This window comes from Balaenoptera physalus (genome assembly GCF_965194825.1).
Source record: "Balaenoptera physalus genome assembly, chromosome: 19".
NCBI classification, from domain to species: domain Eukaryota; kingdom Metazoa; phylum Chordata; class Mammalia; order Artiodactyla; family Balaenopteridae; genus Balaenoptera; species Balaenoptera physalus.
In genome coordinates, this window is record NC_138900.1 from 32,884,214 (window position 1) to 32,909,757 (window position 25,544).

Sequence of the window (25,544 nt, forward strand, 5' to 3'; positions counted from 1 at the left end):
GGTGAAACAGGGATTCATAAGACATATGTGGTCATCACTCTGTCGATCATAAGACACATGGTAGGCACCTGATAAGTGGGGGGCTGTTATCTGGTCCCAGGAGAGAGTCTGAGTGTGCTGGCATTGCCCTGAAAACAAGGAGCACTTACAAGGTCCCCCAGTGGAAAGACCCCAGGGGCCCCAGGCAGCAGCACTGGGTGGGGGGTGACTTTTGGTTGAGGACGGATTGGGAGTCAGAGGGGCAAGCAGTCCACTAAGGAGAAGGTGACAAGGACGAACGAAAGGTCAAGAGGAGAGAGGAGCCTAGGGCTCTAAATGCCGAGGCTGTTCAGAACCCCAGAGCATGCTCAGGGCCCCGGGAATCAGTCCTAGCAGCCGAGGCTCGGCTAGGGGTCCAGAGCAGAACTCTAGCTCAGGGTCTGCCGTGCTGAAGACAGAGCCTGCCCTGGGAGGGAAGCCCCGGCTCCTGGCTCTAGACTGAGCTGCCCCCATGTTGGGCAGGGAAATGGGGCGGGCCCTGCTGCCAAACTTCACCCAACCTCAGTGATGCCATGTGCTGGCCAGACTCCCGCCAGCCCGGAGCCCTGACGGCGACGTGGAGCACCTCTCCCCAGCTCCCCGCCCCGGAGCCGTCCTTGGCTCCCGGCTGGATTCAGGTCTGCTGGGATCCCTGAGGACTCCAGGGAAGGCAGCTCCACCTGGCATCCATGCAGGTGACTCGCAGGGGCAGCCAGGTGGCTGGGAAGAGCGCGTTGGGTTTTGGTTTGGATCGCACGCGGGAAGGCAAGAAAAGGCAGCCTTTGTTTGGGAGGCGGGCTCTCCCTGGGCGGTGGCTATCTGCCGCTTTGGGAGCCTCCGGAGAGCCTGTCTGTCGGGCCCTGCCCAGCAGGCGTGGGGGAGGGGCGCCCTCTGATGCCACTGCTGCTGCTATTGGCTCTCTTCACCCAAAATCTCAGAACAGCAGGGCTGGAGGGGGCCTCCAAGATCCGTTGGGCCAACCCTTCCCTCCACCGTTGGGGAAAACGAGGCCTCACCACGTGTCACCTAAGGGCAATGCAGCAGGACGATGTACTTAAACACGTAACCTGGGGTCTACCCTCCACTGCTGTCAACACCGCAGGATGTCCAAGCATCCCCAGAAGGCGGAGGTCAGGCGTGCGACTCACCTGAGGCCCAGGGGAGGAAATGAGTGGCCCGTCAGGTTTCCAAGCAGAACTCCTCAGAGAGGCTTTGTGGATGACCAGGGGGCTCGTTGGCAGGGCTGCGCTGGACGGCCGAGGTGGGGAGGGGATGGGCTGTGGGCTTTGAAGGAGGAAGAGGGAGGGGCACAACACTGGAAGCTGAACTCCCAGAAGATGGCATTTTCCCCACGGTGGAGACACGGCTCTGGGAAGCAGCTGGCCCTCGAGTGGCCGTGGTGTTGGGCCGTCCTGCCTTTGGCGGTCTCAACCACACCCCACGGCAGACCTGGGTTTAGAGACGTCTGTCTTCAACTGGGCCTCACCATCCTAAACCAGGGGCCCCAGCACGGGACACCCCAGCTGAGCAGTCAGACCTTGCCCCCGTGGATCCAGATGGCAACGTTCTGGAGTATTCGCACAACTTCAGGCAGGGGAAGAAGCCCCAAGACGTGGTGGGTAACGGGTCTCTGCAACCCTGGCAAATGGGGGCTCCAAAAGGATTTCATTTTATTTAGAAAGACCAAGAAATGTCATTGAGAAGTGCCTAGAAATACAGCATTCCTTTTACCTGGGGTGCCTCGGGCGGATTTGTACCTGTCATAGAGATTTTACAAGGTTCATCAGCAGGTCGAGGGGTTTCTCGGGGCAGCTCTTAGCTCACATTGCCTCGAGTCTCCCTCCGGGACACCTCTCCCTCTTTGCCTGGCACCACCGTGCCAGTCCCACCCGCCTTCTCTGGGGGCCTTTTTCATGCCCCTGAATGGGATAAGTCTTCGCTCCTCTGCCCCCAGGCAGGTGGTTCTCAGACCCAGGGGACACTGATGCTTCTGTCTCCATTCATCCACTCTTACCCCATCCAACCCATCTCCACTCAGCAGAAGATGAAGCATCTAGAACATCTGTTTGGGACTTCCCTGGTGGTGCAGTGGTTAAAACTCCGTACTCCCAATGCAGGGGGCCTGGGTTCGATCCCTGGCCAGGGAACTAGATCCCACATGCGTGCAGCAACTAAGAGTTCGCATGCCACAATTAAGAGGCGACTGCCTGCCGCAACTAAGACCTGGCTCAACCAAATAAATAAATATAAAAAAAAAAAGAACATCTGTTTGATCAGGTCACTTCCAGCTTCACAGTGCCTTCGGGCTCAAAACCTAAACCCACCCATGGCCTCCCCCGCCACCTCTCCAGCCTCACTTTCTGCTCCTGCATAACCTCATTCTAGGAGCACAGGGCTTCTCTTTGGTGCTCACACACACCCGACTCCTTCCCACCGCAGAGTAGCCCCTATGATCTGCCCTCTGGCTGGGATGCCCCTGGAACCTGGCTAACCCCAGAGCATCCTGCAAGGCTTGCTTCTGGGACTGTAGTCACTATTTTCCAAAGATGGCCGCACCTATATACGTTATGTATGTGTGTGTATATATATATCCCATCTCTCAGGCTCTTACAAGACGGCACTGATGCTCCTCTTCTGAGAGGGAGAGTCTCTGTTTCCTACACTTGGGCCTGGCTGCATCCTTATAACTGCCTTGACCAATAGAAAATGTTGAAGTGACACCGTATGACTTCTGAAGCCCTTACAAAGCAACGTGGCTTCCTTCCGGCTCTTTCTCTCTTGGGCTGCTTGCTCTTAGAACGTAGGTACCGTGTTGTGAGGAAACCTGGGCCTCAGAGAGAGGCCGCATGAGTGTCCTAACCACCAAGACAGGCTCACATGGGAGTGAGTGAGCTTTCAGATGGTTCCAGCACCCAGACTTCAAGTCGTCCAGCTGAGTCCCCAGGCGTCATAGAGATGGGCCACCTGCACTGGGTCCTTTCTTTCTACAGTTCTGATCCACAGAAACCGTGAGAGATAGGAAGAGATGATTGTTGTTGAAGCCACTGCATTTGGGGGTAACTTGTTATGTGGCAACAGACCCCTTGACCAACCCCCTGCTCCTGCCCTCCCTCTTGCCTTATGCTCACAGCACCCTATACGTTTCTTCTTTGCATCTATCCCCACCGTCATTATGTCTATTTGCAAGTTTATGTGAGTACTGTTTCATTTCCCCACTGGGACGTGAGCTCCATGAGGGCCAGAACCCTGTCTTGCTGTGTCTGTTTTCTCCCGGCAGCGAGCACCGTGCCCAGTTCTGGGTTCAAAACCTGAGGCTCAAACGAAGCTGGTGAGAGGCAGGGGCCAGCTACCTCCAGCACCCTCAGGGCTGAGGCTCCAGCAACCTCAGGGCAGAATTCCAGTGCTTCCAGGAATCTCTTGGGCACCGGCAGGTGACAGGGAGTGAGGAGGTGCACCGGGATGGCTGGGGACCTTGTGGGTGGCAGCAGACGGCAGATCCTGATGGCCACTGGAGCTGATGAACTTCAGACCCTGGTCCACTTGGCAGCTCTTCCTCCTGGCTGAGGATCCTTTGGTCTCTTCCCAGGCCATTGGACACAACTTGCTAATTCCTGCAGGGGCCTTGGTGGCCCCCACCACCCGGAGTTCTCTGTCCCGCTGCATGCTCCCAAAGTCCAGGGCTGTTAGAGCCTGTCAGACCCATTCCCACATGTGTCTCCTCCAGGAAGCCTCCCAGGATGGAGCCCTTTATATTTTGGATCACCCTTGTCACCTGACACAGGAAGGCTCAGTTACCCGGTGGCCCCTGGTCAGCGCTGGGGGAGGCTATGTAAAGTCCCCAGACCACCTCAAATGAATATAAGTTGACAAAGGCTCATGGGGTACACAACAGAACAAGCAAACGCCCCCAGCATCTTCCCTTGAGACCTTTTCCCAATCTCCTCTGTTGGACTTTTCCTCTACCCATCACCATGGCGACCTGCATCTCATCACAAGTAACAGAGACATCGCAGGAGGCACGGGAGTCACAGGCCTTCGCCTCCACCCATCCTTGGAGGTTTTCGCCCTGTCTCTTACCTCTGAGGTCTTCTCCCCACATCGTGAACTGGTTGGATGCCTGCTTGGCACCTTGTGTGGGGTCAGGGAGAGCCCGCTGGGTGACCCCTTCTCCCGCATAGTCCCTGTTTTCTTCTACTTTTCTAGCTTGATGAAGATGTTGGCGGCTTTACGAGCCCACAGGAAGAAACAAACTATGATTTATATTTTGTGATTCTTGAAACAGCTTTCGTGTCCTTGGAACACTCTAGGAGTCATGGTCCCCACCCCACCCTGCCGCCAGCCACTGCTTGTTGGGAGGCCAGCTAATCCTTGTACTGTGTCCTGCCAAGACGGTGCTTATGCAGACGTGACTGAATTCTACGGACCAGCCTGGGAGGGAGGACGGCGGAGTGCTCTGAGAGCCCTAGGGGCTCTGGGCACGAATGAAACGACACGGCAGGGGGTTGTTGGGGGCACTGCGTCAGGAACTGATTGGGGATTAGCCAAGGCAGCGTAGAACTAAGCCCCTCTTTCATCTGGGGCCCAGCGCCCTCCACCTAACTCTGCTTTTGTAGGACCCCTTTGCTCCTCCCTCCGCAAATGCTGACGCTTGCTCGGCTCACAAGCCACTCTGTTCAGGTACTTGAGAGTCTCCCCATCTCCTAGTCTCTGGCACACAGAAGTGCTGGTGAATTTACTCCTCCCGGAGGCCCCTTGGTGCCGGTTGTTAGTGGTGACTCAGGGCCGCGCTGCCCATTTCCCCGGAGCGTCTTCTTAGAAATGGATGGGCCGGCACTTCCCAGGTAGCTTTCTGCACCACCCCCGCCCTGGCAACTTCTAACACCTGTCTTGGTGGAATGGCTTCCCAGCCTTCTCAGATGGGGCTTCCGGGCAGCCGCAGCTTGCCTGAGCTTGCAGCCCAGCAGCAGCGAGGGCGTGGGAGGCGCCGGAGGGCCACGGGATCCCTGGCCTGCGGTGTGTCTCTCTCCAGGGAACCTCAGAACGTGGGCACAAAAGGGACTTAGCGCCTTGGTGGGCAGCAGAGGCGTCGAGGTACAGAGATGTGCCTTTCTGATGTGTCAGTCACGGCATCTGTATGATCCAGTGTCCCTCCCGTGGCCCCCGTGAGAGGTGGCAGTGGTTGGCCGTGCTCAGGGGTGGAAACTGAACTAGGGAGGGCACTGAGCCAGGACTGTGTATCCATAGGTTGGTCAGCCAACGACGAAGGGGCCTGGGGTGAAGAACTCTGACCTGTTGGGGTGGCGTTAGCCAAACCAATCAGATTTGGACCAGATTAGAGAATACCGAAGGACTGGGCAGTTGGGAGCAAGAGGAGACCAGAGATGCCGCCAGGGAGATCCCAGGGTCGAAGCTGCTGCTGTTCCCATGCCACCTTGGGCAGCTCTGGACCTCGAGTCCTAATGGGTCACAACTGTGCTTCCCTCCATCACTGCCTCCGCCCTGCCCCATGGCTCCTACCTTGGCCACTGTCTGACCAGATACACCTGTGTTCAGTGTTTTTGTTTTTTTCTCTAAGTTTTATGGTTTCACACTGAGACCTGTGATCATTTTGGGTTAACTTTTGTATATGATGTGAGATATAGGTAGAGGTTTTATTTTTTGGCTAATGGATTGCATCATAAATTATCACAAACTTAGCGGCTTAAAATGAAACACATTTATTATGTCACAGTTTCTGTGGGTCAGGAGTCTGAGCACAGCTTAGCTGGGTTATCTTAGGGTCTCACTGGGCTGCAATCAGGGTGCTGGCTGGGCTACCTTCTCATCTGGAGGTTTGACTGGAAAGAATCTGCTTCCACGCTCATCCAAATTGTTGGTGGAATTCATTTCTTAGCAGCTGTAGGACTGAGGGCCTTGGCTTCTTGCTGGTGACTTTCAGCTCCTAGAGGTCTCCTGCAGTCCCTTGTCATGTGGGCTTTCTAAACACAGTTACTTGCACCATCCAGCCAGCAGGGAGAGCTTGTGGAACAAGTCGCCACAGGATGGTGTCTCATACAACATAATGTAATCAGGGGAATGACATCCCTTGTCACTTTGCCATATTCCATTGGTTAGAAGCAAGTCACAAGTCCCACCCACACTCAAGAGGATGGGTTTACACAAAGGTGTGAACAGCAGGAGGCAAGGGTCATGCGGGGCCACCTAAGAGTCCGTCTGTCACACGGACATACCAGTTAATGAAAAGAACATCATTTCTTCATCGACTTGTCTTTGCACTTTTGTGAAAAATCAATTGACTATATTTGTGTGATTCTATTTTTGGACACTCTTCTGTTCCATTGATCTATGTGTCTATCCTTTGCCAGAAACATAATGTCCTGATTCTGCAGCTTTCTACTAAATCTGGAAATCCGGTAGTACGATTCCTCCAACTTTGTTGTTCTTTTTCCAAGATCGTTTTTGGATATTCTAGGTTCTTTAGCTTTTCAACATAGGTTTTAGAATCAGTTTGCAAATTTTTACCAAAAAATCCTGCTGGAATTTTGATTGGAACTGCTCTGAATCTATAGAAGTGATTTAAAAATTTGAAGGTTTGAAAAGTGATTTGAGTTTGCATTGAAAAACTCCAGATTTCTAGGTTTTCTTGAAAAAAAAAAAAAAAGGAAAAAGGGACCACATCAGGCCTGCAGTTCTGCAGAGCAACAATCTCCTGCGCTTGTCTTTCTAGATGGGCCCTGTGCTCAGTGCCCCCATGCTGACCTGACTCTTGTGCCCACGCTCTGCTCCTTTACCGGCACTGCCGCCTGCCTGGTCCCTTCGGCCCTGAGGTTTGTGATTCCTGCGTTAGGTTCTGGCTTTGGGGCAGGATGCTCTCTCTCACACTCTTCATCTGGTTAATATCTTGCAGTAGTTCAGCGCTCAGCTCTGAACTCAGCGTTCCAGAGCGGCTTTTCTGCACCCGAGCGAGGGGAGGACTCCGGGCTGGTGATCTGGGAGCTCCCTGGGCTTCCTCTTGGTCGTCGGTCCAGGGGTGAGGTGCTTGTCGGTGTGATTCACGTTGTTCAACGTCTCTCTTGCCCAGAGAGCTCCATGAGGGCAGCGGCCACGTGTTTTGGCCGCTGTTGTATCTCCAGTGCCCAACACAGTGTCTGGCACCGGGGAGATGCTCGATGAACGTCCAATCCAAGGACAGATGAGCCCTTCTCCCAGGCTGTAGCCGATGAAACTTTAAGCTGCTTCTCCTGTCCCCGCTCCTTCCGTTCCCCCACCCTCTTGGTCGGTCTCCTCGCTTGATGACGTTGTGCCTGTGAAAATGGCCAGCTAGGACCCTGGTGTCCCATGCCTGCAAACCTCTAACTTCTAACAAGACCTACAAGCTCCTCGGAGTGAGAGCAGGTCTTGCTGGACTCCCAGCCTGTAGCCTCCCTGCCTGGCCTGAGGGTTTGGGCTCTTTTTTTCTTTTCTTTTTTAGTTTTTTTTAAAATTTTTATTTTATAACCAATTCCATCAATTGCTTTTTTTTTTTTTTTTTTGCACACAGCAGGACCAAGTCTTGTTTATTTATTTATTTATTTATTTATTTATGGCTGTGTTGGGTCTTCGTTTCTGTGCGAGGGCTTTCTCTAGTTGCGGCAAGCGGGGGCCACTCTTCATCGCCATGCGCGGCCTCTCACTATCGCGGCCTCTCTTGTTGCGGAGCACAGGCTCCAGACGCGCAGGCTCAGTAATTTTGGCTCACGGGCCTAGTTGCTCCGCGGCATGTGGGATCTTCCTAGACCAGGGCTCGAACCCGTGTCCCCTGCATTGGCAGGCGGATTCTCAACCACTGCGCCACCAGGGAAGCCCAATTCATTTATTTTTAAAAATTAAGGCATCATTTACATACATTAAAATGCACAGATCCTAACTGTTCAGTCAGCGTTCTGACAATTGTATACGCCCATATACCCACCCCTCAAAACAAGATAGAAGACAAGTTCCATCGCCCCACATAGTTCCCTCTGGGCCTCCCCTCACCATCACTTTCGGATTGCTGTTCCCATAGGGTAGTTTTGCCTGCGCTAGAACTTCCCATACACGATTCATGCAGCGTGTACTTTTCGTCTGGCTTTTCTCACTCAATGTAACGACTGTGGGATTCACCCATACCGTTGCGTGCATCATCTGTACAGCCGGAATAGTATTGTCTGAGTATCTGCTGAGTAATATTCCACCATACGGATGTTCCACAATTAGTTTATCCTTTCACCTCTTGGACACTTGGGTTGCTTCCTGTTTCGGCGATTAGGAATAAGGCTGCTATAGATGTTCTTGTACAAGTCTTTGTGTGGACATATGTTTTCATTTTCTCCAGTAAATACCTAGGAATGGAATTGCTAGGCCATAGGGTAGATACTCATCTAACTTTATAAGAAATTTCTGCTTGTTTTCTAAGGAAGCCTCAGTTTGTTCTTCCTGGTCTTGACCTCCTTTTCTCTGGATGAGAAAAAGAGATTCCAAGAATCAGCAAAGGTTGGAGCTGTACAAGTTTTCAGAGGTCAGCTCCCGACCCCTCATCCTGAGATGGGGATCCAGGCCTGGGGAGGGATGAAGTTTGTTCAAGGAACTCCTGTGAGACCTGGAAGAGCCAGAACTGGGACTGGTGGCTCCTGATAAATTTGCTCCTGGCTTCAGCCAGGTTGAGAGGGTGTCGTCTGTTCTTGCAACCAAGTTTCTTGACAGAAACATATAAGAGAAGTGCAATCTCCAGCCCCTGTGTACTACCCACATACACTCTCCCCAGAAGGAATGGGAGATGCCAGCCGGGTAAGGGACCCAGGCCACGGCTCCCCGAGGGCAGAGGCTACGCCACCTTGTTCACAGCTGTGTGCTCCCTGTGCCGCAAGTAGAAGCTGCTGAATGAAGAGACGGTACAAGCGGCCAGAGGCTGATGTGCTGAGGGGCAGGGGGCCTTGCTGGGTGACTTCCTGGAAGAGTGGCCTTGGAGCTGATGCCTGGAGAACTATCCCTCCCAAATCTCTCAGTGCTCTTACGTCCATGGGTCTGTCTCACAGGGGGCCAGTCCAGTAGCAGTGTGGGCACTCACTGGTTTTACATACTGGGACACTGACACCCCGACAGGGGAAGGAACGGGCCTGAGGGAGTTCACGGCAGAGCTGGGACCAGAACTGGCGGGGGGCAGTCCTTGACCTGAGAGGAGATGGGCTTGGGGGAGGCAGAGGTGGGGACTTCTGCCCTCACAGCCACCCAGATAGCAGCCTGCATGGGCCTGGAAGCGTGAGTTTCCGCTCTGGACAGCTGGTTGCAATTACCAAGTGCAGGAGGACAGGCAGGCAAGGGGGGGCACTGCCTCCAGAGAGGGGCTAGGGAAGGCAGGGCACTGAAAAAAGGCCCTGGAATGCACGCCAGCTGGACGGCTCTTCCTCGAATGTTCCAGCTTTAAAAAAATGAAACTTCGCTACTTTTCTCTGGTCCACCAATTGGGCATGTGATTCTGAAGACCTCATACAATTTTTAAAGATAAGAAAAAAGTGCTCTTTTTCTTGGAAAGTGATGGACAAGTGCTCCTCTGTAGATTTGCTCTCCGGAGGTGTCTCCTGGGTTCCCCTGGGCAGGGCTGGCTGGTAAAGCCCCGGGGCACACAGGGTCCCACCCAGCTCCAGGGCTCAGGTTGCACAGGAGTCCTGGAAGCCGGCCTTTCTGCTCTCTTTCTCTCCCCCACTCCTTTTTTGAAGGGTCCTGGTCCGCTCTGTACAGAAGGAGGAGGGTGAAGTCTTCTTAAAGCCCATGGGAAGTCAAGGTCGTGGTCACCTTGGTGGGGTGGGGAGGGCACAGGGGGCTCCCGGAAGCTCATGTGTTGCGTTTCTTTGTCTGGATGCTGGTGACATGATATGATGGGTTTGGGAACACTCAGTGAGCCGCCTATTTATGATGTGTGTGCTCTTCTATATGTCAACCACACTTCAGAAAAGTGGAAAAAAGGACACAGGAACTAAGCCTGCTTAATTAATAAGGGGCAGACAGCAGGCATTATCTTGCCAAACGGGGGTGACCGAGTGTATGATAGGGGAAACTGAGGCACAGACGAGTTAAGGAGTTCATACGTTGTCATGATTAGGAACGAATCTCTGCCCCTAGAAAAGTCAACTTACCCCTTTCCCAAAGAGGAGCCAGTGGGTCTCCCTGATACCAGGGAAAGCCCTGGAACTCTGCGGTCACAGGCGGCAGGACGGAATCACTCCTTGGTCCTGGCTCTTCAGGGAGGGGACAGATGGAGGGCCAGAGGTGTTGCTGCAGAGGAGACCCAGCTCAGTCTTGGGGAAGATCTAGTCGTGACCGTTTGGTGACAGACCACCACATGCTGCTGACAGGTGGGTCTCCCAGGAGACCCCCTGGGGAGCCCAGCAGGGATTCCTCAGGCAGTGCCCTCCCCCGCCACTCCCTCCACCCACTGCAGGAATGGAGCTGGGTCAGCCAGAAACTTAGGCCACGTTCTTGTTCCAAGAGCCAGGGAGGGCGGGAGCGAGGGTTGTCTGCAAGGCGCAGGAACAGGCTTGGGAAGGGCTTTTCCAAAGAGCAGAGCATGCACCCCAGCTGGCCCCCCGCGGGCCCCCAGTTCAGAGAAAGAAGGCAGAACACATCCCTTGGGACGCAGCAAACCCTCTTCCCTGACCTCTCCAGCCTCCACTGTGGCCTTCCTCTCCATCTGCTGTTCCTCTGCCGGGAACGCTCTTCCATTCACAGCCCCACCCTCTCTTCGTGGCTGATCCCATTTACCCCATTCGCACTTCTGTGTCTGGTCTCCTCGCCCAGATAGGCTGTCAGTCCCCCACCGTTGCCCATCCCAGCAGAAATGCAGTACTCAGAAGGGACTAGAGGTTGACATCAATGAATGGATGCACGGACACCCAGCTGTGGCTTCCTGAGTCATTCAGTGGAAGGACGGAGTGTGGACACCTGGGTTCAAGTCTTCACATTTGTAGGGTGGGGGAATCATTCTTGCCTATCCCACTGGGCACCTGTAGAAGACTCATCCAAGGAGGAAGATGGAGGGCAGCTGTGGCTGGGACTGTGACGGACGCCTGGAAAGACCAATCAGATGAGGTCTGGGTTCAGTCTGGAGGGGGCTGTGGAGAAGGGAGGGGGTCGAGGCTCGTGTCGTCAAGTCACTTCCTGTTGCGAGGGTTCTCAGGGCCAGTCCCAGGCCGCAGACTTTGCTGGGGCTCACCATGACCGTGACGGGGGGATGCAGAGCCCCAAGGGTGGGTTAGGCTGGGACAATCATTCCGATAAGCCTCAGATGGCAGCAGCAGATGGCTCCAAGCTGGTGGCAGGGGGCGGGGGGGGGGGCGCGTTGGGACGTCTGAGGTAGGCAGCCCCTCTGTTGCCGCCAGCTCCGTGGCAGACGAGGGCCTCCTCCCACCAGCGGTGCCAGTACCATCTCAGCCAGTCACCCTCCAGTGTCCCCACTCAGCACGACCTCCATCTGCACGCGACGCTCAGGATGGTCCTCAATGCCCACGTTCCTGGTCCGGGGCGAGAAAGCTGGAGGTGTCAGATGGCTGGAAACACTCGGAGAGGAGACACCGCATCTCCCAGGGAGGCAGTGTATGAGATCGGGACGCAAGGCTTGCCTCACCTAACGGCCGATGGTCGCCGGAGCCCAAGCCAGCCGGCCTCTGCCCTCTGAAATAGGAGGTCTCCGCGTGGCGGACTCCTCCAGTCCTCAACGGCGTGCGCCGATCCTGCTGGGCTCCCAGGCCCCACCAGTGCCATGCAGGGCAGTGACCGGGGTCTGCAGGGCAAGCGACGGGCTGTGGGAAGACCCTGGTTTGGTGCAAAGAGGCCCGTGTGCTTGGTGGGCGGCAGGCGCCGCTCCCTTCCCTCTGTCCTTGTTCAGAAATGTCCCAGGTAACTAGAGCCAGCTTCTGCCCAGCAGTGAGGACGCACAGCTGGGCTGGGGGTGGGGAGACCAAGCCAGTCCCAGCCACTTGTCCCAGGAGGGAGGGGCCCCCTGGCTGCCCAGCTCTGCACTCCTCCGCATCTGTGGGGCTTGGGATTTGGAAAACACTGAAGGTCAGATGAAGTCTTGAGGAAGAGCCCTTCCTGGAGCCACGTGTGGGACTGAAGGGGGGGTGTCAGGAAAGGGAGGGACTCACAGGTGCCAGGCCCTTGTCTTAGGACTTTATCCCGGTGGCAACAACCCTTCATAGGGTGTCGGTGTGTTGAGGGCACACCGGGATCCCCGGGGGTTCCAGACGCTGATCTCCCCAGTCTGGGGTGTGGCCTGGGCACGAGCATGTTTACAGCCCTTCCTCCAGATGACTCTGATGTGCGTCAGGATCGAAAGCCGCCAGCTGTGAGGGCAACATCCTCACTTCATTCACAGATGAGGGGACCAGCCTCGCCTGAGAGGTTGCGTAACTTCCTCTAGGTCACACAGCAGGAAGTGCCAGAGGAGGGCCCATGCCCTCATGGCCACGGCGGGAGGAGCATGGGGCGCTTTGGAAAGTCCCCTTATGGCTGTTTCTCCCCTCCCCCAGCACTGTCCCAGGCACACAGCGGCGGCTTGGGGACAGGGGAGAGGGAGGCATCACAGAGGGGCTGGCGAGAGAGCACGCAGAGGAAGCGGGTGCTGGGGCTCCAGCTCTACCCCCGCCACTCACCACTGGGCCTCAGGGTCCTTAGCCTTAAAATGGGAAGAAGCGCCAGTGCCCTGCCCACCTTGGTGGGGAGGGGGCACGTGTTGTGCCCTCGGGAGGGGCTGGCAAGGGGAGAGGGAGCCGCTGCCGTTGAGAGACCCTCTAGTCTGGGGAGGTCATGTGAGCAAAGCAGCTTCTGCAGCTCCTCGAGGCCAGCTGCGGGAGGCCCTCTCCTTCCTGCAGCCTTTTTTGGTGGCTGAAACCCTAGACTGATCCCGGAGCCAGACAGGCGGGCAGACAAGCGCATTCTTTTCAGGGGAGGCCCCCTCCTCCTCTCTCTGGAAGCCAGGAGCGGGGAGGGCAGGGCCTGCCCAGGCCTGACCCCAGACTGGGTTTCAGGCTGTGGGGCGAGTAGGGCTCCCTGGGGACTTGTGGGGCGAGCGGTGGGAGGGAAAGCCCCAAAGGCCCTACTCTGCGGCTGGGAGTCGTGTGGGAGGAGGTGGCAGGGGGCTGATTCCAGCAGCTCCGGGGCTTCTGGGCTGCAGCTCCAGCACTGGCTGTGGGCACTGATGCCCAGTTTCTGGGCAAATCCCTGCGTGTCCAGCCTCAGTTTCCCCGATGACTGTCACCAGCCCTGGAACTACAGATGTCACAAGACTGGAACCTGAGCTGTAAAAAAGGCTGCTTTCGGTTTTCAATAAACCATCAAAGGTCACTTTACTGCTGTGCGTCCCCCTAAATGAAGAGGAAGGCGGGTATGACGTGCACACAGGCATACTCTGGACGGCGCTTCTGCAGTGCTGGTCAACTTAAAAAAAATAACGTGTTCCTGGCGTCCTCCCACAGGAACAGGGCTGGACACGGGCCCCACTACTCAGGAAGGTGGGAGGTGGGAGGCAGCTTCCTTCCACAGCCTCCCTCTGCCCAGCAGGCTGACAACCTTGACCCGGGTCACGAGCCCTCCATTCTGTTCCCTGGGTGGGGGAGGGGGTCCATCTCGGGCGCCATTCTGGCTGCTAAGTCGCCCTGGCAGAGCCTGCCTCTTGGGGAGGTGAAATGGCCTGCGGGAATTCAAATCCTGCCTCCTGGACGCACGGGCTTTGAGAAGTGCAAGTCTCGGCATCCCCGGGCCTTGTCTCTTGGCCTGCAAGATGGAGACCTCAAAGGAGCGGCGTGAGGAGCAGGCGAGGCCGGGCCCGGGCTGGCGGGTGCCGTGTCAGCCAGGGGTCAGCTTTCCCGCGCATCCTGTGGCCAGCTTTCCCGCACATCCTGTGGCCAAGCAGCGGCTCCGCTGGTGTCCCTCTGGTTCCCTCTCTGCTGCGACACCAGCGGGCTCTCCAGGGAGCCGAGCCTGTGAAGAGGAGTGACGTCCTCTCCAGGTCACAGCCGTTTTGGGTCCTCTCTGCGGCCCTGCCGAGGCTCTGGACCACACTCTGGGTGAGTCAGCAGGGACAGAGGAGAACATTCAGAATCCAGAAGACGAGATCGCTGAGCTTTTGGAGACAAGATCTCTACCTCTGGGATGATCTGTAAGGGTGTGAACAGTTCCCTAAGTGCCCACAGCGCTGCTGGGCAGAGCCGGTCACTGGGCGGGCTCTGTGCCAGGCAGCTCCTGGCCCATCTCTTCCTCACGACAGCCCTGGGCTAGGAAGGAGGATCCCATCACCGCTGTCTTACCGGTGAGGACACGGAAGGGTACGGAAGGTCTGATGCTGAAGAAGCAGGCCTGGTCTCTGCCCAGCTAGGGAACGGAGCAAGGAAATTCACATCAGGGCATTTGTTAAGACACAACCTCAAGGGGACGGAGGGTTCCGGGGAGGAACCACCCTGCGTGAGGGTGTGGGTGGAGCCTCCTGAGGTTACTTGGAAACTGACGGGGGGGACACTCCTGCAGTGCTGAAGCTCTGGTCTTTGGGGTCTTCCTACCGATACGATGAGCTTCCCTCATTTAATCTGCCAGGTGTAAGGACAGTGATATGTATTTCACTCAAGACTCTTGATTTCAAGGGACGTAAACCCAACTTAAGGAAAAAGTGAAGTGTGTCAGGATAACAGGCACCTCGACATCTGAGGAAGGGCATGAGAGCCCTCAGGTTTCCATGACAACAGGAACCTGGAACTCAAGCCACCAGGAATCATGCTGTCATGCTTCTGCTTCTCTCCCACTATAGATCAGCTCCTCCCCCGACCCAGGGCAGGAAGCAGCCTCCAACAGACCTGGGTGTGACACCCCGTAGCCTCTCCCACCACCACCAGAGGGGACAATTCCAAGGAGTGGTCCTGACTGGCCTTAGCTTGGCCAGGTGTCTGTCCCGGCCACCTGTGGGCAGGACGTCAGAGCACACTGCTTGGCTCAGCCTGGGGCAGGTGCCCATCCCTGGACCAGGTGGTGTTAGAGCCTTGACGTGAAGGGAGAATGGAGAGTAGTGGGTTCCAGGGAGTGACTGCTGAGAATCTGATTTCCGAAGGCCTTGCTGGCTGCTAGATGCCGCCGTCAAGAAGGCACCATCCTCCAGTTCAATTGAGCAGACTTTATTCAGCACCTATTAAGTGCAAGGCACTGTGCTAGGCGCTGTGGGAAATACAGAGAGTGAACACAGACAGCCCTGCCCACGAGGAGCTCACAGTCTAGAAAAGGAGGTAAGACACGGTACACAATCAGCTGCGGTGACACCAGCCAGAGTGGCAAGCGCCGAAAGCAAGACACAAGTGCTATGGGGTCACAGAACACCATGAGGCTGCTTCTGTCAGAAGCTTTAGGCGAGGGTACAGAGGACGCAGGGCTGGGCCTTTGAGCGGGGAAGCCGTTTGGGAGAAAGGGCATTTCTAGCAGAGAAGAGATGCACTCAGAGGTGGGAGCCCACAGGTAACGGAGGAAATTGGGTGGCTGCAGGGAGTGGGCAGGTGGGCTATACAAAGTGGGCAGTCAGGTACAACTGGGAGGTGGACAGCCAAGAATACTAAGCTCAGGGAGGTCTGAACTTGACGCTCTGGTCAAGAGAGCCACTGATCACTGAACAAGAAGAGGGGTGTGCAGAAATGTGTTCTTAGAAGATAAATCTAGCGGTTGTGGAGTCTGGGAGGGAGAGGGGAAAGCTGAGAGATGGGCTAACTTGTCAGAGGCTGACGCCCACGGGGAGGCCATGAGAGCATGACTGGGGGCAGTGGCCAAAAAGGGACAAGGGTGGACAAGGAGATCTTGTGGTGGGGGGGCGGGAAAGGAGAGCAGGGAACAGACGCAGGCCCAGGGTCTGGGGGCCAGTGGGTCTGAGGATGTCCCAGGGCTTCTAGGTAGAGCTAGAAATGAACTCGTGAAGGGCAGGGCTGGAGCTGGGACTGGAAGCCATTGCTAAGAGGGGCGGTGGGAGTCAGGGAAGTGTGCTGGCCCCTAAGGGTGAGGGCTTCTCAAAATGTGGTCCCTGGGCCACCTGCATGGGAACCATCCAGGGAGCTTGCTGAAGTTGCAGATTCCCAGGCTTTACTCCAGAGCTACTGCATAAACATCTCTGGGGGTAGTGCCCGGCAATCTGCATTTTTACTAATAGCTGCCCTCCCCGCCGTGAGTCCCATAGCTGGTCCAAGGTTTGAGAACCACCTGTTGAACTGGCCTTTAGGTAAAAGAAGAAAGAGGAATGAAGACTGTTTAGGAGTGAGGGAAATCTCAGAAAATAGGGAAATAAGGTCAATGATGTCATGCTACGGTCACTGAATGCGGACACGGAGATTAAGGATTGGGAAAAGGCCTCTGAATTTGGCAATTGGGTGGTCTCCGATGACTTTCCTAGACTATTCCCACGTGGTGGGGTGGAGGCCCAGTTTTCAGACAGGGGAGTGAAGAGTGGCAAGGGTGGGGGGGGAAGTAGCAACAAACAGAGTTCCTTAGGGAAATCAGGTTATTTTAATCTCAAGGATCCAGGAGTACGTGGGGAATTAATGGAGAGGTAGATAATGCAGAAATGGAGTCTGAGTAACTAACCAAACAAACTACCGTGGGGAGATGAGAGGAGATGGGCCCAGGGGCGGACGGACAGATGGACGGACGGACGGAAGGACAGGTGGGGACATGGAAGGGCTGGTGGGGAGGCGGAACTGGGGAGGGACCTCCAAAGGACACGGCGTCTCAGAGGTGTGTGGGAGGCAGGCTGGGCCTGAGAGGGGGTGGCGCCGGGGCCCAGTGCCGGGGGGCGGGGCACGGACCTGGGGTGGCGGGGTGCGCTCAGAGCCTCATATTCCACACGTGCCACAGTGAGCCTGGGCGATAAAGCAAAACCATCCCTCCTCTCACCGACACCAAAACTGCAACAGGCCCACAGAGGCCCTGGAGACACAGCCACGGCCCGCTACGCCTGCCAGAATGGCTGAGGGGCCTTCTTACTGTTTTACTAGCTGGCAGCCTACAGGGTCTCAAACACCGGCTACTTGACAGAAAGGTCAAACCAGTCTTTCTTCTCCCAGAGGCGGCAGCCTGGGGCCTGGGGAAGAATGCAGGCCCAGGAATCACTCAGCATCACCACCTACTTATTCTTTAACCCTGGACAACCTCTCTGAGCATCAGACACCAGTCTACTGAATGAGGGTGGCATCCTCTGCCCTGCCACCTACTTCATTCATTCCATGGAATGCCACGGAATACGGGATGCAGAGCCCCCGCACACGACAGCCCCCTACAGCCCCAAGGAGTTACAGGAAGCACTGCCGCTGACACTCCCAAGGTAGTTTAGAACTCTTCCATGGGAGGTAGACCATCAAGAAATATTTTATAGCATCAACACTGAGCCTAGTCTTAAGAGGAGCCTGAGAACAAGTAGTGACTTTTTTTAATAATGGTTTGAAAATTGAATTTTAAAATATTAAATTTAACTGAACTTGATAGATTTCAGAAAGAACCATGAATTGTTTCATTTACCAAGGTAAGTAAGTAATGCTTTTCTGACACTCCTCCCACTTGGTCTTCTACGTTCTTCCTTCCTGCAGCCGAGAAAGTGGAAAGGGGCAGGTAGAGCTCTCAGAAACAATACGAAGACCACAGAGGCTTACACAATTCATAGGTCAAAGGTCAAGTCACTTCTAGAGCCCAGAAAACTCCTGACCTTTAGGCCTAGCCAGCTCTACCTGGCATCAGTGGAGGCTCAGCCCCCTTCCAGGAAGACCTGTGGCTAAGTCCTGGCAATCAAGGTATGCCCTCTAGGTCCTTCTCTGAAACAGGAGAAGTGCTGGATTGGCAAGGCTGCTGGACAAAACCCTGACCCCAAAGGTCAGAGTCACTGCAAGACCCAGCCCTCACACCTCTGCTGTTGGTTTTAAAAACCACCAGTTGTGGAGGTGAGGCACAGGGGCTGGGACTAATGTCGCCTTCCGGCCTGCCTCGAGTCTTCTACCTCCACGTGCATAGCTGGGTGACTCGGGCAACCTGCCCCCTTGCTGACAAGCAGCTCCACAGTAGGAAGCATCTTAAAAGCATCCAAGAGAAAACATGATTGAAGTACGAGTTTGGCCACCTGGAGGACTCTGGACTCACCCCTCGAGGGATGCGGGGGTCAGACACGCCTGGAGGGAGCATCGGGGGGAGACACCTAGGTCTGCTCATGGCCAGCTAAGTCCCTTCACCATGAAGCACAAACCAGCACCGAGTCCTCGGCAGCTATTTCTGGGGACCGGGAGAGATGTGATCTACAAGGCAGACGTGAAACTGACCATGAGCAGCCTAGAGAGAGAACAGGTGTAAAATACGAAGCCCTTTGAAGGTCCAGAGAACAATAAAGATGTTAGGAATTAATTATCCAGAAAAAGAATTTCACTGACACAGAATTTAGGCAACACTGAAAACACAATACTAAGATATCAGTTCTGAGAAAGACTCACAGACAGGAAGGGCAGCTGAGGAGGACACTAGAGAGACAAACACAGGAAAAATAAATATGGGGCTCTGGGTCCCCACAGAAGCTACTAATGCTATTTAGTGGCTTGGGTCATTCTTGAGAATAGAAAACCATTTTTTTGGCAAAGCTGCACAAACTTCACATGGGGGGGGGGTCTCCCAAGGTTGCGGACACAAAAGTACTATAATGATGGGGCTCTTCACTAAACTTCCTCACATCCCACTAGTATCTTCAGAAGCTAACACGTGACTTCTAGAGTCAGTCAGGGACTGGCTGCTGAGTGCGTCCGCGCCCAGGACGAGGAATCCGGTCCACGGCTGTGGACTTGGGCGCGTCCAGACAGACGGCACTCCGACCCTCAGTTCCCTCTTCTGCAGGGCGGGAGGGGAGGAAGGGCTGGACTGCGTGAGCTCTCGAGTTTCTTCCGGCCTGGATGCTCTGTGCGTGTAACTTTGCCCTGGCCATTAACAACGGCTAGGCGCAAGGTGCCATCTAGTGGCACCGCTTGTTCACTCTCACAAATGGCTCCAATGAAAGACCCCAGAGGAGCAAAATTAACTCCTAGGGACTCTAATTCCAGGGGTGAGGGCAGAGGAGGCTGGGAGGGGTGAACACACTTCACGTTAGCGGATGTGACATAGTCATCTCAAGAAAATATAAGAGGTCTTGCTTTCCCTAAGAAAGCAACTCTTTTTTTTATTTAGAAAGGCTAATCATATCCATTTGTCAATATTTTCAGCATTAAGGAAAATAGTTTAAAAAACATAAAAATGTTAAGTACACTCAAGAGTAACTGCTATTAAACAGTTCTGAACAGGCAGAAAATGTAGACTTTCCTTTTACAGAAAATGTTAAATCTGTAATAGCAGCATAATTTATATATAGAAAAAAGCTGGTTTTGAAAACCCAGATTTTTTTATACACAAAACATCTGTTTTTTTTCTATACACTACGACAGCATTTCCACTGGGAAATTGGCTTCTTCACATTATGTCACTTCCTGCTGCCATGTGCAGATACTAGCTTGAGTGCATCTTCAGCCCAGAGCCCCAGTTCCCGACGGCCTTCAGTCCAACACCATGGCGGAAAGCGCGTTCAGGTCTTTCATGTATGGATGAGCTGCCAAGATCTGGTCGATTTTCAGTCTTTGCTCTGAGTCAGGGAAGATCTTCAGAAGGGCTTCCCTTAGCTCGTTGGTTTCTGCAGAAGATCTCTGTGTTGGCATGGGCAGATTCTGCTGGATGTTGGGAAGGTTTGGCAAAAGTGGGAAGCGGGGTTGCTGAGAAAGCCAGTGGCTGGGTGGGGTGCCCTGAATCCGGGCTGGAGGCTGGTGGCTGGTGCTGGCTGCCTGGGTGCCAGGGACTCTGAAGCTGGGGTCAAACATGCCCATGTTTGGCAGGGCACTGAGTAGGGGCTGCATATCTCTGTGAATGGAAGCAAGTCCTGGTGAGCTGGGTTATGAGATAAACAAGAAATCTGTCTAAACATCTGCTGCTGACATCAAGGCTCAAGGAGCTGCTCTCTGGCCTCTGCAGGCAAGATAGAAGACTGCAGCCAAGGCAGGGATGGCAGCTCTCCACAGAGGGGCCCGTGGGGATGCCAGTGACACCAATTCCCGACCAGTCATCACAGGGAACGCTAGCTCTTCATGAGCGACTCCACCTCCCTGGCCTGCTGCTGTGAGGACTGACCCTATCCAGCTGCTTGGCTCTAAACCACGGTGTACCAGGATCACCTGGAAGCTTTCAAAACAACTGGAAACAGGGCCCTACTCTCCTGCAGGTTCTGATTCTCTGTGGAGCCTGGTTGATGGGGCTGAGAAAAAGGAACCCACTTTGGGCAGAGAGGCTGCCTCCCCAGCCCCCCAAGTCTGAGCGAGACGTTGGTGCCCACAACTTGAATGCACGTGAGTGTGTATACAGCGTCCGTACTGTTAAAAAGCCTCCCACTTGACTCTGCCTTGCAGCTGAGAAATGGGGCTGACTGAACACTTTTCCCAACTTCAAAAGCTCAGTCCCTCTGTGGGGGGAGCTATTACTAACTTCTTATTCAATTAGTTAACACTTTTGTGAAGAGCCATTAGGTGAGCAGGCAGGACTGACCCTGCTGCCAGGCTGCTGAGGCTGTAGAAGGAGCCGGAACTCTCCTTCCACTGTTTGACCCATGGGCCTTGATGCTTGCACACAGGCCTCAGGTCTTAAAGCCTAGCAGAGGATTTCCAAGTTCAGACTTCTGGAAGAAAAATGAGACATACGGACATCCAACAGGTGTTAAAAATGGCTGCCGTTCTCTTGGTGTCGGTAGAGAAGCAGGACCTTTGGGAACTAAGTCCTCATCTGTGTAATGAATCCCAAAGGCTCAAAAGAGAAATGATTCACAAGACCTGGGAGCTGAAATCATGCTGGTCTTGTGTGCAGAAGACAGCTCTATGTGAACCACCCGTCCCCCCAGAGGGTCCTGTTATAAATGGAAAGGATCAGCTATCGTCTCACTGTCTTAAAAAGCTGGGGGAGCTGTGCGTCTGATTCCTTTCAGTTTAGACCTCCATGGCATCCCTGTGCAAACATCTGCTGAGAAATACACAGAAATGTAGCCTGTTTTACTTTAAAAAAGGGAAAAGGTCTATCACTGGGGAATATGATCTGTCACTTAGGCACACAGGACACTTTAGTTAACAGCGTCCATTACTTGAGAATTCTGGAAACAGAAACAACCACTAGCAACATGTCTTTAAACACAAACAAACAAAAAACCCTAATCCACAACAAAGAAAACCTAAGCTATCAAATCAATTTCGGTTTAATAAAGAATACTGGCTTCTCTATTAAGTGAGGTAGAAAGTAACACTTCCCCAGGCAGTGATTCCTGAATAGTAAATAAATTAATATAAGCATAAAATATTCAAAGCAAATGACTTGGGAAAATGAACTTAAAAAAGATATTCAGACACACACAGTGAACCGAAGCAGCATTCACTAATAAGTGACCACTAGCAAAATCTGCTTTGTCTTCTTAGACCTACAGGAAATTTGGCTCCCCATCCTCTGCTGGGATTAAAACCAAAAGGACCACAAATGAAGATTTGGTCTTTGGGAGACATTCCACATATGTTTCACCAGCACTAAATCTAAGGCTATTTTAAAAAATAAAACGCCATTTTTAATCTTTAGAGAGAGAGAGCACTCGCGCTGAAGCACAAAGAACTGAAACAAACTTGTAAACGCAAGACAATCTGGAAAAGGAAATACCTAAGGAAGACTTCCTTCCGAAGAAATTCTTCTAATCGAGGTCCACTTCTCCCCAGAGGATCATCAGGAACCATAAATATGTCCCCCACAAAGGTATACTGGAGCAATCTACAACATGGAGAACAATTACAATGCTGGAGAAAACAATTAAAAGACTGCTTAACTGCCTAAAGCAAAAAACAAATACATCCCAATTAAACCATTTTAATTTCTCTTTTGGATACAAATATTGGTCAATACAATAGAGTAAGAAACTTTTACCCTATTGGCTCTCACATTTCTTAGCAAGACTTTCAGATTTTTATCTGGGCCTGGGAAGCAGTTTCTTCTCCTGACTTTCAATGTAACTTTGAAAAATAAGACTGAAAGACTGTCTTAGGATACAACAGGTGCTAAGAATACAACAGGTGCTCAACCAAGGTTTAATTTTTGAATAAATGAGTCCATAAGCAAACCCACTGATGTTCTTTTAAAAAAGGGAAACAGTATATGAAGAAGGAATATTGAAGGTCAGTTGAGCATGATTTATCAAGTCTACAAAAATGTTTACAAAAGAAAAAAGTCCAAATGACTGGTTTGCTGCTTGGACTTCTGCCTTGTTTTATGAATTCTGAAGGCAATGGGTTGGTGTGTGACTGAGTCTTGACTGCATTTAAACCTTCCATGCATACACAGATGAGTGTCCAATAAATACTGACAATGAGCCCAGGGCACAGATCCAACAGAAACACATACTAGAAGATTAATGGCTTGTTAACTGTACCCAGGTCAAAGACCAATTCTGAGTTCAGCTATCAACAACAGTTTTTTAACAGTCAAAAATGCATATAGTAATTAACTTTCACCTGGGCATCATTTTCTAAAATGATGAACCAAGGAATCATTTTCTAAAATCCTCCAATGATTCAACAAAATATAAATATCAGACAAGGGGCAACTGTGAAACCCCTAAAGAGGTAAGTATGTAGTTACACTAGTTATATACTAGTCATACTAGATATACACAGCCTTGAGTTATGTTCTTTAGATTTGTGGCATTTATGACTCATCCCTGGCACTACCATAAGACTACTGCTTTTTGTTAAGTAACTTGTCAGACGATGCTTGTTAATGGAAAGTCCTGGAAGCTTGTGTTCACTGATCTTAATGCAGCTGAACACATTCAGAGTGTCATTACAAACAAAAAACTTACAGTAGTGATTGCAAACTCCTGACTTGGTTATTCTGGATGATATTCAACACGTTTTCAATACAGATGACTAAACTTGGTAAAATGATGGTAAAATGCTCAAGAAAAGCATCAGATAGTAAAAAGTAGAAACACTCTCTCCTCTCGCAAAAGTGAAAACCCAATCAGCATATTGATTTTGGTCCTACCCTCTTGATGAACTCATAGTTGTCATTAAACCCCAACCTTCGTATTTCATAACTGAGTAAAGTCAGGAGGCCCAATGCCTTGCTCAAGTATCCCTCGGCATCAGGGCAAGGTGAAGTTAGGTGGCCATTGCTGCTCCATCACAGTTAACAGAGAGTTAACTGTGCCACAAAGACGTGCCTCTCGCCTCCTGCCAGGGAAAGCTGATCTGCAGAAGACGCCTGTGGGCACCAGCGCGAGCTCCCACGTCACCTGCTGGAGCTACTGCTCTGTGCGGAGTCCTCCCACTTACTGAGAAGGGCCAGCATCCTGTGGACTGGGCCGTAGTCTTACGATACTTTAGGTCCCCACACTGCTTCCAAGGTTGACGCAAAACAAATAATAAACAACAGAAGACATCTCTGACCAAAGACAAAGAAGAAAATATTACCTTTTTGTAATTATTTCTCTCCAAGAGGCTGACTCAGTCACAAATTCTCTGAAGTTATCATTTGTTACAATTATGCCACCAGTTTTGTCCGCTAAGTGTAGTAGAAACCTATGGTAATATAAGAGTGGTTAAAACGGGCAAGCAGGCAGGCATCCCTGGCTCAGAGAAGTTGTGTTATAAGAAGACAAAAGGATTTCCTCTTCACAGGAAAATCACCAAAGAATTTAACCAAGGCTGGGAAGCAGAAAAGTTAAGCCCTTGTCAACTGAAGATCAATCTGAAATACTGAACATCTGAAATTACTAGAATAATTATAAATGAAGATCTGGTTTTCATACAATCTAACTCTTTTTCAAAATAATCTCAACCATAATTTATACATCTTTCTAGAGAAGTTGTATTATCAATAAAGGGTGGTAATAAGATAATGCATGAGGACTAGAGCAGAGAATGAGTAAGAGTTGACAAGCCTGTGAAATCACTGTTAGGTTTTAGTTGCTAAGCTACGGTACTTTGGTTCTAAGATGAGCTGCTTGACACAGTCAGCCTCACAATTTTTTTTTTAATGCCTAAATTCACATTTTCTGCTCTGACTTAAGAAGAGATGTCCAGAACTGCCATTCAGTTTAGTCCAAGTTATAGATCCACTCAAATGCAAATTATGAAAAGATACATGGTTAATCAAAAAGTTTAAGAATTAAATATTAAGGAGAATTCTATTTCATTGTTGGAGATTATTCATGTTCAAGCCCTCTTAATGAGAGATTTGTGAGGATAATATGAGTTTTATCTCCTAGTCAGGATGACTGCATTTGCCTGAGGCAATGTAGACAAAGATAATGAAACAATAAAATAAGAATCACTACTAGAATTAAAGGTGCAAACAACTGCTTTTATTAATAGTAGTGAGTACTTAAAAGAAGATTAAAAAACAAGCCTCATTAGTTTCAGAAATCTTAGGAAACCTTGGTAAGTAAATATGATTTAGCATTTTGGATTTATTAATAAGTATCTTAAATTATTTCTAACTGGCATGAACTGTAAGTGGTAATGTCTGCCCAGACGTATTAACAAAAATAGGTAGTAAGGGCTTCTGTGCATGTACTGTGAATCAGGACACATACTCACAACTGCTAAAAACCCAGAGAGCCATATAAATTAAGCAAAAGCCTAGCCTACACACTTGCATATGCACTCAGTTTCTGCTGGTGTGAGAATGAAGCTGCAGCGTTAGAGCATCTGAAGGTTCTTGACGAGCCTGGCGGTCCAACCTGCCTTTTCACCTGAGCACTCCAGGGTCCCTACCCAGTATCTTAGAGCTGGAGCAAGGGTGGGCCCTCCATCCCACTCTCCCAGTACCTTCTCACCTACGCCCCGGCCCAAAGGTGCCTCCTCCCACACTCTTCTTGATGCCACCTCTGACTCTCCCCATCAGATCTGGTCTCTCATACCAGCCTGGTGAAGGGTAAGGGGCTGTCAGTGAGAAGGCCCTTTGGACGTTCTGCTGAATGTCCACTGTCACCCCAAGTTCCCTTCCCCTGCTAAGCCCCTCTTTTCATCTCTCACCCATCTGACCATCACTCACTACCTTGGGTTACAAGTTAAGCACTGTCTTCAATGTGGGGGAGCACTGTGGTAGAACGCTGAGGCTAAGCCACTAGGGGGCTTAAGTGCTAGAGGCCAGAGTGAAAGAAAGAGGGTGAGGGCAGGAGAGGAAAAAACAGGCAGCCACTGTTTAGGTTCTCAGACACTGTTTAGGTTCTCAGACACTTGTCATCTCAGCACCTGCTCTCTGAGCAATGTAACAACCTAAGAAATGCAGCTTATTCCTATAACACGAGGGGCAGCTGAGACCATGTTCTATTATGTGGAAGAAATACTGAAGGCTCAGGCATCACAATGACAGACTAAGTCACTGGCCAAGTATAACCAGGAGGAGACAGAGAAATGTTT

General features: G+C 52.1%; 1 protein-coding gene across 2 annotated transcripts in view; it reads right to left on the reverse strand.

The window, feature by feature from the left end:
• Positions 1-15,175: 15,175 nt before the first annotated feature.
• The window catches only part of N4BP1 (NEDD4 binding protein 1), a 48,487-nt gene continuing 38,118 nt past the window's right edge, over positions 15,176-25,544 (reverse strand). Inside the window, exons 5-7 of one of the 2 annotated variants that reach the window (XM_082437600.1) lie at positions 23,592-23,699; positions 21,787-21,894; positions 15,176-19,989 (exon numbers count right to left, since the gene is read on the reverse strand). In XM_082437600.1, the coding sequence (XP_082293726.1) occupies positions 19,605-19,989; positions 21,787-21,894; positions 23,592-23,699 (601 nt within the window). In that variant the 3' untranslated portion in view covers positions 15,176-19,604. The remainder of the gene's footprint in view (positions 19,990-21,786; positions 21,895-23,591; positions 23,700-25,544) is intronic. The other variant, XM_082437599.1, reaches the window with a different exon arrangement.